Below are 13,557 nucleotides of genomic sequence, written 5' to 3'. Positions count from 1 at the left end.
ACCGTTATCCTCCTAAGGCCCAGCTCTGTCCGGGCTACAGGGTTTAGGCTGGATTCTTTCTCCATCTGGGAGTAGCCCACATAATGGGGTAAATAAAATAGTAAAGCTTATGGAAGCTGAGCCAGAGAAAGTGTTTTCCAGTGTTTACATGTGTAGTGTCATGACAGAGTCTGTTAAGGGAGAGCTGAAAAGTTGAACTGTGGGGTGCTAACATAAGGCCCTCTGACTGCTCAATCTCGGGGTGTCCTGGCATTTCTAAGTGCTCATGTTAAAAGAAGTCAAGACAGCTTATCCCAGAGAACAAAGTCACCCCTCAGCTTGGCAGGTTGTGAAAAAGCATTTGATGATGGGTTCAGGACATGCAACCCCAAAATATGGCACCTTGGCATATTGAAGATTTTAAGCTGAAGGAGTCCGAGAAAATAGTGGAGGCATGCACTAACCTTGTCCCTGCCCTGAAAACCGGACAGAAAACCCTCCTGTGAGAGGCATCCTCCCTGTGCCCAGAAAAGAGAAGCGTCCTTATCTCCAAAGATAAGACAATGGCAACACGCGGGCCTTGCTAAGCTTCCCCCCGGTTAACTACACTTACCTCATCCTCTCCGACCTATTACGTTCCTCCACGACCGCCCATCTCTTCATCAGACCTAGCACAGAAACACTCAGGGTTAACGGTTTCTCCAGGTCTTCATTTTCTGAGGAAGGCTCCTGTGTCACGTAAACTTGTATGAAAACAGAATGCATCTGGGCTGTGTGCTTCTCTTCTGTTGGGCTGTCCCTTGTCAGTTTGATTTTCAGACCCAGCCAGGGACCCGAAGAGGCTCGAGGAAAACTCTTTCCTCCCCTACACATTTCACCAAGATTATTTTACTTTTAGTTTAGAGAGTCTCTGGAAATAGAAAGGTCTTTCCCATGGACGGGCTGGGGGAGGGAGGAGAACCCAAGGCATCCTTAAAAGAAAGGAAATGGGCTTGAGGTTTCAAAAGATCAGGAAGAGTGGTGGGGAGGGGGAAGGTGAAAACAGAGCTGAGGCATGTGAAGAAATTAAACAACTCCCCACATCTTAGAGCAGATTGAATTTACATTTTACTTAAAAAAGGGGGGGGGGTGGAGTACATACACAGGGAGGAAGATGGGGTGGGGAACAACAGTGATCTGAGATGGAGTTCTACAATTTTCCCCTACAATGATCGGTTCTGACTGTTGGGCAGTATCTCTCCTGCTGGCATACAATATTAACAAGGTTGTAGACGAGGGAACTGCCAGAGTCTAGGCCCAGATGGAAAGGAGAGGAAGTTACCATATACAAATGTAAGTTTACAATACACAGCATTTTCTTTAAATGATGGGACGCAGTCGCAGGAAGAAGTTAACAATACTAACACGAGAATAATCAAATTTTTGTTATCCATGTACAGCAACTAACTGCTTTACAAAAAAGCAAAATAATACAATATATCATCACATGTATTTACAGTGTAGTAAATATACTTTTCTGTCAAATTTTACACAAACTATTTACAGGTGAATATACTGCTTTAAAAAAAATTGTGTGGCTGACATGAAGAGTGAATTTTTGTATAAGTCCATTGCATAACATTGAATAAGACATGCCTCATTATGCCTGGAAGGTTGGGAGGGGTGTAAAACAAAACAAGAAAACAAACAAAGGCCAAACAAACTGAAAAACCCTAAAACCCACTAAGTAGGAGGGAAGGCTGCCAGCTTCCATCCTGTGGGGGTGGCAGCTGACCGCTCAGGGTGGCGTCCTCAGAGCCGGGCTCAGGACCGGCACAGGGCTGGCATTTAGTAATGAACATGTTAGTTGAGTGGATGAAGGACAGAGCCTCACCACTTTTCCCCAAAGCCAGTGAACCGTATTCTCAGTGTTGGCAAACAAGGGCCCACCCCTGAGACTAGAGCAGTGATAAAACAGGTGGGTTATGTACAATGAAAACGTGATGAGTTTATGTTTGCCTCTTTAGAAAAATCAGGGGGAAACATCCACAAACCCCAAACAAATGACTTCTAATGTCCTGTATAGAACTTACATTGGATTACGCAATATGGGAAACCTGCTCTGAACTTCAGATTTCTCGTGCAGATCATCGTATGAGGCCTAAGTGTTTCATTTCTCAGGGGAAGCATACTGGTGAGACTTAGCTCATGTTCACTTTAGTTACCTGGAAAGCTAGATTTTCCTCAAAAGTCGGAAGTTCTCTAAACAAGGTAAATTTTAAACCTTAGTAGGTTTTCAAATTTCCAGGATGTACTGGTCAAAAGTGTTTTTGCAGTTCAAAGAAGGCTCAATTTTGATTTGTGCAACGCTGATCATTTCATGAGGTACTTCAAGTGAATTCATTCCATTCATTACACTGGAGGGAAATAATGAATAAATTTAAGAAATAGCATACCTTGGAAAACTTGTTATGGAAACATCACTATTTTTTAACAGAAAACCTTTGGCAGTTTCTCTATTTTGATGGGAGAAGCAAAATAGCATAACAACCCCCACCAACATGCACCAAACCAACCAACAAAGAGGAAAAACATGGAACCACAATGATTAAAGGCTCACATCTGCCTTTTATTCCAGGATCCAAGAAGTTGCGACACCTTCCCAGAAGCACTGGGTTGCGGGAGAACCAAGACCTAACAGCAGCTTGGCATCGGGATATTAAGGATCTGTTTCTAAACTCAATTCTTGTCTCAGCGTCTTTAGAGTCCTAGCTGCTCTGTTACTATGAACATTCTACCCTAATGCAGCCTCTACAATAGTTAAAAACAAAAGTTTAGTTAATTGCACCTGTCTTCAATATTTTCCAACAATTCTACATCAAAATAACTATTAATACTAAAGTTTTTTCCTTTTATTTTGGCAAATGGTTCTTACTTTTCCCAGACTGTAAACCAATTAAAAAAATTAAATTCTTGTTATTTCTGAATATCAAAAGCAATTTTATTTACATTAACATATTACATTGTTACTGTGTGGATAAATGTGAAATGTGTTGTATTATTAAAATCAGAACACTTCAATGTACCATTATTTATTGATTTAGCTGTGGAATTTAATTTACTGAAATCCACTCATGAAACAGCACCACAGGAAGCACCCCCTCCCCGGGTGTCTTTTCCCCTCCCCAAGCCATTACATTGGAACATAGAAAGGGAACCTGGGAGTAGGGGGAGAATATCTTTTTGTAATAAATATGGTTTAGATCTAAATTGGAACATCCAGATACTACTAATATGCTCACTGAAGTCAAACCATTCTGCATACTGCAGGTACCACGAAAAAACTGGATCTGCATTACTATGGAAATTCCAACACCATGATAATCCATACCGTTTCAGTATAGCAGCAACTCTTAAGGTCCCCTATTGTCATCCTAACGCAGGCTGACCAGTCCTTTCACAGTGATTAAATGCAATTCTATCAAATAGAACCCCAATGTTTGCTAAAGAGATTCCTGATTTTTTTGGAGGGGAGGGAGAAGATTACAAGACACTTAAAATACATGTTATCGAAGAAAGTTTTGATAATATACACCATACTCTGTGTTTCTGGTAAAATTATTAAACAAAATAAAAGCATCAGCTACTCTAAAAGTCACGTACCATTCCATTTTGCTACGGAGCTAATGCAAACATCTATGAAAATTACCTTCAAGGAACAATTTTCAACACTTTGTTCACTGATTACCCTGCTCAGAATTATTTAGCAAAGAAGAGAGGAGGGGGAAAACATATAATTACTATACTTAGTATAGTTTTGGCTTATAAAAACAAAAAACAACAACTTTTAGTATATTTAAAGATTAAAAGATAATTAACTGGAGAAAAAAATAAACTAGTTTGGATGACTGAGTTTGGATAAGGCCTCAGAACCCATCGCTTAATTCGGTAATGTTAAGATATACGTGGTTATGCTTATTTTCCTGTAATTATTGCTAATACTCAAGTATTAGTACTTCCTAAGAACTCATTACAAAATACTAAATCCCTCCACCCCCCAGAGTACCTTGCCTGTGGCTTTATGGTGTGAAGTCACTGAGGCTTGACCTCTACGGTTCCTTCAGTTTTGTAAGGTAAAAAAAAGTCCACAGCTAAAAGTCAGATTAAACATACTGGGGTTATAGTATTATTTCTCCCATAAACTTCTATCTTGAAAAGTGTGTAAATAAGACTAACACTTTACTTTGTATGATGAAGAAGGGGAAACAGAGAAGGCAGAGAGCTCTGTGCAAATGGCTTTCATAGCTGGTCAGTGGTAGCAGTATTCGAGAATTCATCCTCTCTCACAACTGGGATGTTCTCAGTGCAAGCGTCCTGACCTCCCACTTTCTTTGCAGTTGTTCTGAACACCTGCTTACACCAGACACACCAAAAGTAGAAGGAAAAAAAAGTTAAAGAAAAAGCAGCATTAAATTTAGGCAATGCTTCCAAGAGTTGATCATCTGGCAACATGGCAGACGTGGGTGGGCTCATTATAAACATGAAGTGCAGCATCACAGCACGGTGGTGAAGGGGTCACTAGTGACGAGCCCGTGTGAGTTAAGTCTGTTTGAAAAAGGAAAGAAAGAAAGCTTCACACGATCTTCTTAATGCTATTACGTTTGAAACTGCCAGCGCTTCTTTGCTTCTGCACTTGGCTTGCGGATCCATGGCGAGTTCGTCCACTGTTACAGTGCCCGGTGGTGGGGGAGAGTTCAACGTTCTCCTTGTCGATTCCTGGGGAGAAGCAGAGCAGCCCGTTACTCCCCCTCCTCTGGAGTTACGCCCCAGGCCTGAATCTCATGCTGCAGATGCGAGATACAACCTGGCGAATTGTTTTCCCGTATTTCAACAGTCAACTGCTAGGATGTTTACAAAGACCTTGCCACGCAGAAAACGTCACGTTTTGCTAAGCAAAACTTGCTATCACAGCAGAAAAATAGCGTGAGAAAAAAAACTGAGAAGTTGCAAAGGAAAGCTAGAGGCAGGCAGGTTTGAGCTGAATGAAGGCTAGCAGCCACCAGGGAAGACGAGGGCTCCTTCCTCCACATTATACCAGAAGCTTCCAGCAGAGGTCAGGTTCTAGCCACATATCCTTACTATACTCTCCAGTTGCAGAAGGTACTGAAATTTGTCATTTCAAAGAAATGAAGATACTTTATTTTTTTTTTAATCATAGTGCCTGTCCCAAAGGATCTCCAATATTTACTGAGAAAATAATATATGACAAAGGTTATATTGTAGAATCTTTGCTTTAACATTTTCAACTATGGCAAATCCCTTCATGTTCTGCACCTAAAAGAGATGTCATTCATTTCTTTCATGGAGAAAGACTTTAACCTCCAAAAATTGGGCCCTACCGTGAATTTTAGAAATAGTCCAAGCAGTAACCTCATAAAAATAACCAGAAGCAAAAAAAAAAAACAAAACACCAAAACAAGATACTTTTTGCCCATTCGATTAATAAAGATTGCAAATTAGATAAGTAACAGAAGAGTGGTTATCCCAGGGAAGCAGTGACTGGAAGGGGACAGGCAGGTGGTCTCTTGGGGTGCTGGTAATGTTCTCTTTCTTGATCTAGATGTTGGATTTTTAAGTGTTTACTTCTTAAAAGTTCACTAGGTTGTAAACTTGATCTGTATACTTTTCTGTTACACTTCAATAAAATTTACCAAAATAATTAGTGCTTATACCCACCTGTGGCATAACTTGGTGGGAGAGCAGAAAGCTGGAGAGCACTTTAGCAATTTATATCAAAAAGTCAAGTACTGTTTGATATTTACTGATACAGAAAGATGACCATAATTTTGAAGGGAAAAAAAAATCTCACATACAGGAAAACATCTGCCAAATTTGTTACTTCTGGATGGTGTTAATTCAGGTAATTTTTACCTTATTCTTATCATATACCATTTGAATTTTAAAATAAACATGAAGTCTGAGAAAGGAAAAATACTCATTTTGGGACAAAGCACCATTTTAAGTCAAAAAGTATTTACATTATAGAAAATGGACATAGATCCACACATCTACTTATTGGCTCAAGAGCAGGAAATGGATTTGTGATGATCTTCTAGGAGCCACACATCATTTAGGTTCAGCCTTGCATTCAATTCAGAGTGTAAGGCATCTATCTAGAGACACGTGGCCACATTTCCATAGGCTCAAAAAGGTTTGCTGTCTAGAACTTATCAAAGGAACAGTGGGCATTTGTTAGTGCTTCTCTATGAAAAAGTGCACTGGGCTAGGGGCTGGATGTAGTTAAACAACGCCCACCACACCTCTTGAGGAGCCAAGCACAGTGGACCGGCATCTCAAATCTGTTCTATTTCAATCATGTGTGTGGAAAGATGAATGGAAGAAAGGATACCACAATGGTCACAGAACTTTTCTCTGGCTAACAGAACTCTGGATGATTTTTATTCTCTTCTGCCTATTTATTTGCATCTTCTCCAGAGTGATTTTTTAAGAAAAATAACAAAATTGAAAGGAGGCTGCTCATCACCTCCAGCGTGCCCTGAGCTCTGTGGTGCATGTAGCGCACGCTCTCTCCGTTGCCTTGCCTGAGTCTCCACAAGAGAAATTCGACCCATTTTTTCCTCATCTCCATTTCCTTCACGATGCATCCTGCTGCGTCCTGCCAGAGCTACTGTCTCCCCCTGTCTCTCCCTGCTTCTAGGTGGCACTTATATTTCTTACATTCTGCCTCTGCTGCTACAACTTGTGTATACATCTTATTTCCTATATGACAGTAAAAGCACCTAGAAAAGCAAAGATCATTTATTATTCATTTTTATTTTCTGGTAGGATCTAGTTGGTATCTTTTTCAGTAAATATTGGTTGAACTGAATGCTTCCATTTTTAAATGTGATCACTGTTGTAATTCAGAGCCTCAAAGCATGCAACAACCCCTGATCTCCAGGGTGTGGAAAAGAAAAAAAAATTTTTTTAGCTTCCTCCATCTGAAATTATCATGAACTTAGTGCATCTGACTTTCCATTTCCTTAAATCTGCATGTGGCCTACAAGTTCAAGTCCACAGTTCCACATGTGGGTTCTCTAAAAAGACAAGGGTTTGAAACAACTAGAAGACAGCCATCAGGAGGCTCCCAGTGTGGCCCACCACGAGGCGGGACTGTGGCTCTCTGCCAGCAATCTGCCACCCTGGGGCTTGTTCTTGTGTGCCCACCTGTGACATGGCCTTGCCACCATGAGACTCCACTCCCTCGGGGGAGAAAGCAGTCATTATGCTGCAAGGTGGCAATGCTTTCGTTTCAGGACAAGGGCCTGTTGCCCACTGATATTCTTAAGAATTAAAGTTACAGAAGTTGGGGTCACATAGATTAAGTCACTATGGTGAAGATTTCTTCAAAGAAATACTAAGGATATTCTATTTTCTGTTAAGCAAATAACCTTCAGACCTCTAAATAAAATTTTAAAAGCCTTATTTATTTCCTGTTAAATGTTAAGGATAGAAAGCAAGGTATAAAGTTTTACACATACGAGGACCTCTACTATGTAAAGAAAACACACCAGAAGAAGATGTACTAAAATGTTAATAAACAGTGATTATCTTAGAGCAGTGGGATCATGGGTGATTTTTTTCTTCTATTCTTCTGAATTTTCTAATTGTTTTCCTAATGAACACGTGTTTCTTTTGGTAAAAAATGTTAGAGTATCACTGACTTAGGCCCATCGCTTATAGCCAAAAGCTTCTATGCTATGTGAGAGGTTGATGTCCTACTTCCACTCTCAAATTAATTTTCATCTCAATTCTTGTTTTTGTATGTGTGTTTTCTTCCTATGCAGTGACCCAACTCTGTAAACCACACACAGGTAAATGTGGCATAACTGATTCCCAACATCACAGCAAAGCTGTTTTACTTTAAAGATCAAAGGAGAAGCTGACATAAACATCGTGGAGGGTCATTTTTAAGGAAAAAAATCCATTAAAAATGCATTATATTTATACCAAGGTACAGCATCTTGGAGAAGCCAAGTTGGTAAGAAGCAGCAATCATAGTGTCCAGTTCTGCCACTTCTGTTTCTAAGCATAATTAGCACGTTTGAGAACTTTGGCAGCAGTCCTTCTTTTTGCCCTCTTCGGTGAAATCTAGAAACCTCTCTAACACACTAGTGAAGGATCTGGTCTTAGCATTCCATAGGAAGAACTCTCAGATGGTCAGCCAGACTGCTCAAAGGCAGAGAGAATCCACCCTGCACTGGTAGGGGCTATAATTTAAATTAGGGAGCAGACCCTGGTGTTGCCTCTCTGAGGCTTTGTACTCTGGTCTCTCTTAGGCCCCTAAGTACTGGCTCACCCTTCTGACTCTCAGTAGGCACAAAAGCAGAAAAACCCCATGAGGTGATGTAAACCCCGAGGCCACCACCTAAATGAAACAAAGGTAAAAACTTCTGTGGTCCTGATTTCCTAGTTTAAGTTCTCCCACAGAGGCTGTGGTCAAATGTGCAGCCAGTTACAAACATGCAGGACAGAAGAAGCTGAAATTCTCTACAGCGGTGCATTAATAAACATTATGCTTCAATGAACTGTGGTGGTTCCTGAGAAGATGAAATCCTAAATAAAAGGTGTTATTGGCCAGAATTTAGTAAATCAAGTGGGAAAAATGATTAGAGTGCATGATAGTTAATTGAAGTTGTATGTCTATCTCCTCTGCTCGAACATGAGTTCCTTGAAGGCAGGTATCAAAGTTTATTTATTTTGACAACTAGGGATAGATCCAGCCTGATAAATAATAAACCACTTCATTTTAAAAATTCACCTAATTTTTAAGCACCAAAATGCCTTTCCCAAACTGGAACCTAATACTTTCATGAAATAATAAAAGGATGGACTCTCTCTCACTTCTTCAGAAGCTGAAGAAAAATGGGTTAGGTGACTTGTGAGAAGTCACACAACAAAAATAAAAGACGAATAACACAAATCTCACACCACCTGTACGGGAGCGCTGGTAGGTTACCTGACTCTGCATTGCTTAGTTGATTACAACTATACTATGGCAAACCTGTCAGAAAAGTCCTAGGACATATATGAGAAGGGAAACCAGAGTGCTCATTTGTCACATACAATGATGCAAATGCGTCAGAAGACCCAGGTTGGAGTCTTAGTGGGATCAGACCCTAATTTGGTTTTAGTTCCTAATCTGTCAATTAAGGATAAGAGTAGATGTGCCTATTTCAAAGGGTTGTTAGAGCATTCAGATAAGATAATCCAAGACCTTCTGCACATAGGTAAAATAATTACTACACAAATCAAGATGCTCCTAATACCTGAAATAAAAAAGACCAAGTGACGTACTAAAAGGAGTATTAGAACAAATGCATAGGACTTGAATTTCACACTAGAATGTGTACCTAAGCTAATGTGAACAAGCACAAAATATAATAAATCTTAGAAGAAAAGGTAACTATAGCTTATTCTTATGGTACAATAAATACCTTCATGGAGACATGTTAATTATGTGCTTAGAAATATTTGTATTTTAAGCTAGATATACAAAACTGTAGCTATAAGAATTAACAAAACTTTTAATGTACTTTCATCAGTTGCCAATACTTCTTTTTGTATTTGGTCTAATCTTTTTGTATAATAGTCACAGAAGAGTAAAAGAAGACAAGGCAGCTTTTATAAATTAGATAGAAGTGTATCGCATTTTTTTCTTCTTAGTCCTTAGAGCTAACTAAAGACCATATTCCTTTTTTTAAACATAGGTGATAGAGTACATAGCCAGCTTTAATTTCTAAGGAAATACTGGGATTGGATTTATATTGTGGGAAAACAAGTATTTCCTAAGCTAAAATTCTTCCTCAAAGCACATATCCTGCTTTCTCTATTAACTCTCTCTGGGGTTTCCTGTTCGCCGGCTTGTGTGTGCCCGAGGCTGGGACTGCATGTTCAGTGTTCACGGGGGAGTGGAAGCAGCTCATTCACGGACCCAGAATGCACGGCGCTACAGGGCCAGTGAGCTCCAGACCTTAAAGCGGTGGTTTTACAAGTGCCTCAGGTACTAAGCCAAACTGTGCTGACAGGGATCAGTGAATGAAGTCTCATGCCATGTGCCTAGGATGAGCGTGGGGTAAAGCGGCATTTCGTGCAGAGATGACGGAAGGAAAGAGTACCTTGATGAGGGAACAGCTGCATGAAAACTGCTGACTTAGAGCAAGGCAGAGAAGCTTGACAGACACAGGATGGAAGGAAAAACAAAAGTGAGTGATGTCCACAAGATTTTTTAAAAGGGTGAAATATGAGTAGATATTGGATAATTATTAAGTTCCCTGGTTTTCAGAAGAAATTTGTTTTGAATTCTTGAACTCTGACCATTAATTTCCTAAATATTAGACTCTAAACAAATGTTAGAACTTACAATTTTATAGATAGATATTTTTACCACCTTCTTTAGAATTAAGAATTTTAAGTCAAGAATTAAACTAAAAAATGAAATGAAACATTAAGAAATTACACCAAGCAATTGGCTCAGTTTAAAATTATTTTTTTCCCTGGGTAGCTCAGTCATTAAGTGTCTGCCTTCGGCTGGGGTCATGATCCCAGAGTCCTGGGATCAAGCCCCGCATCGAGCTCCCTGCTCAGCGAGAAGCCTGCTTCTTCCACTCCCCCTGCTTGTGTTCCCTCTCTCGCTGTCTCTGTCAAAAAATAAATAAAATCTTTAAAAAAAAATTATTTTTCTCCCTTAAATACAGGGTAATAATAACACAGAAAAAGATGGAAAAAAATTAATACCAAATAAAGGTCTGGGGATACCATATGCAGTTCCCCAAAACATTAAAATTGTTTCAGAGATTTTAAGTAGGCTCAAAAGAGAGGCCTTTAAGTGTCTTCTAAGAGGGAGACATTTGAAACCTGGTGAACGTATCAGGAGTGTTACTAAGAGCTCAGTAGAAACGGTTTTGACGCACTGTGCACATAGCTGTCAGCACTCCTAGCTCATCCACCCAGCTTCCCAGGGGAAAGGTCTACGTTTAAGAAGCAAAGTGACTGAATAACTGACAGGCTTGGATACAGTCCCAAAATAAAGTGGAAGAGGTGAACTATAAAAAAAACAAAACAAACCCCTCAAATGAACAGGTTTTTGCTCTAAAAAATTCATCCTCCAACACTAACAGTAAAATAAGCTGATCAAAGGGGGAAGATTTTTTTTTCCCTAGTAAAAAACATTTAAAATAGATCACATAGTTGGTTCTGTTCAAAAAATTGTAACACACACCTCACATTTTCTTGAGGTCAAAAATATGTTATAAAAGTTTTGTCGTAACTTTATTGTCTTCCAAACAAATGTCCCTCTGATCCATCAGAATATTCTGTAGTACGAAGTACAACATAACAAGCCCCACAAAGGAGGTCATAGTTGTCTGTGTACCCTCTGACCCTGAAATCCATCTGCGGGCAGGTATCATGTGCTACTCGCTCCCTGCTTCCCTAGGTCTAAAAGAGTTCCTGGCATATAGTAAACAATGAATCTCTGTAGGATAAATAACTGGAATTCTGGTTATTTTCTACAGAGCACAGTAGTATTATTTTTGCACTTAAATCAAAGACCTTGCATACACGTAGAATTTGTTAGAAGGAAGTAAAAACTTTAGCTCAAAACCCAATACTGAGATCCATAGGCAAAAACTGTCAAGTCTTTGGTGACCAGGGTCTCTCTCATCTTTAAGTGTCCCAGATTACCTAATGTACACATACAAAATGGGTGGTTCAAATGTTTATTGAATTAAATTACAGTATGAAAAACATTAGGAGACCTTGGCAGAGTATAAATTAAAATTTAATACATTTCCATTTCACTATTTAATTTCCTAATGAGTACTAAGTCCATATAATTCCAACTGGATTTCTTTTTCTAGTATATTTGCTCTTTAACATGTAGAGGATGCAGGGAGACTGCATGTGAGGTTATAAAGCATTCAGAATGATGGCTTTAAAAAGGCTTCCTTGCTCATTACCTAAGAGGACCACTCATGGCTTGGCCTTAAGCAAAAGAGAGCGCCATAACACACAGTATTTTTAAGTGGATAGCCTGGTTTTTCTAGCTCTAATCCTGGTTCTTCCATTCATGTCCAGCTCAGCTACCCTGGACCTAACAGGGGACTACAAAATCAATTCGGAATATTCTTATATGTCAGAGAGTAAATTTTATGGATTCTCTACAGGGTTCTCTTAGTGACATTTGGGAAAATCTGAAGAGGCAGAGTTTTATGTTCATTTGGCTAAAAGGTTAATACAATTTTACATGCACTGAACTCCACTGACAGCCCCACTGATGCCAAGTTCAATTTCAACTAGGGAGAGAGTCAGAAGATAGTCATCTACACATTTTAAAATACAGATTTAGAAAACAATCCTCCTTGTGCTAAGGGGATAGACAAGTGAGCTAGGATAATATGTCAAGAAGAATGCATTTTCAGAGACAATTGCTTTATGTAAATAAGTGACCAACACTTCCTCAAAAGCTGGTGGCTGATGAATTACCCCCCAAAAATAAAGTACTACATTATTTAAGTAAGGTTTAATGCTTGGGAGTGGGAGGGAGTTCATGAATCTCTTTCTTATCTAGCTGATTTGACAGCACAGAATGCTGGTTGGTGACCAAAAAGAAAATACAGCTTAGTGGCTGATCCTAAGTACCAAAGACCTAGTAAGCAGAGTCTTGCATTGACAAGGAAAGTCTGCAGCAGAGTTGTGCTCTATGCAGATCAGTGACTTTTGCTTTTTGACATAGGGCAACAGAGCTTTCACCTGCTTAAAGCTCGGGAGACTGGGCACAGAATGTTGAGTAATCTGACGGCAAGCCACATTTGTGCTCCACTTCAGGGAGTGACATGAAATTTTTCCTTCTTTCTTTCTTTCTTTTTTTTTTTTTTAAAGATTTTATTTATTTATTTGAGAGAGAGAGAAAGTGAGCGAGAGAGAGCACAAGTGGGGGTGGGGTGTGGGAAGAGCCAGAGGGAGAAGCAGGCTTCCCACTGAGCAGGGAGCCTGACGCAGGGCTCAATCCCAGGACCCTGGGATCAAGACCTGAGCCAAAGGGAGATGCTTAACCAACTGAGGCACCCAGGTGCCCCTGAAATTTCCTTAAATACTTCTGCTTGGGGTTGGGGGGGTACATGGGTGGCTCAGTTTGTTGGGCAGGCATCTTACTCCTCGTTTTGGCTCGGGTCTAGGTCTCGAGGTCATAGGACAGAGGCCCTGCGTCGGGCTCCGCACTCAGCTCGGGGTCTGCTTTCTCACTCCCTCTACTTCTGCCCCTGCCCCATGCTTGTGTGCTTTCTAAATAAATATCTTTAAAAATAAATAAGCAATAAGTAAATAAATAAATACTTCTGCATGGGACTTGGCTGATGGGAGTGGAGACAGGGTCCTATTTTGATTTTTATACAGCCAAACAGCAAAGTTGAAATGCTAGGCTGAGTTGAGAATCTGAATAAGATTCATCACTTCTTTCCGCCCTTTGATATCAGCAAACTCAGCTTCATAAAGAACTGAGGAGCTAGGAATATAAGATTACATGTAGCTAAAGATAAA

At 39.9% G+C, this 13,557-nt stretch overlaps 1 protein-coding gene across 11 annotated transcripts in view; it reads right to left on the bottom strand.

The window, feature by feature from the left end:
• Nucleotides 1–1,063: 1,063 nt before the first annotated feature.
• The window catches only part of NF1 (neurofibromin 1), a 289,382-nt gene continuing 276,888 nt past the window's right edge, over nucleotides 1,064–13,557 (bottom strand). For 7 of the 11 annotated variants that reach the window (XM_064582371.1, XM_064582370.1, XM_064582372.1 and 4 more), the window contains 2 exons: nucleotides 4,618–4,734; nucleotides 1,064–4,368 (listed from right to left, as the gene is read on the bottom strand). In XM_064582371.1, coding sequence (XP_064438441.1) covers nucleotides 4,258–4,368; nucleotides 4,618–4,734 — 228 coding nt within the window. In that variant the 3' untranslated portion in view covers nucleotides 1,064–4,257. The remainder of the gene's footprint in view (nucleotides 4,369–4,617; nucleotides 4,735–13,557) is intronic. The other 4 variants (XR_010408419.1, XR_010408418.1, XM_064582374.1 and 1 more) reach the window with 2 other exon arrangements.

The sequence above is a fragment of the Mirounga angustirostris genome, unplaced genomic scaffold (genome assembly GCF_029215605.1).
Source record: "Mirounga angustirostris isolate CCGP_5_RB_7025 unplaced genomic scaffold, mMirAng1.0.hap1 SCAF_17, whole genome shotgun sequence".
Lineage (NCBI taxonomy): Eukaryota > Metazoa > Chordata > Mammalia > Carnivora > Phocidae > Mirounga > Mirounga angustirostris.
This window is presented reverse-complemented; position numbering and strand designations above follow the sequence as displayed.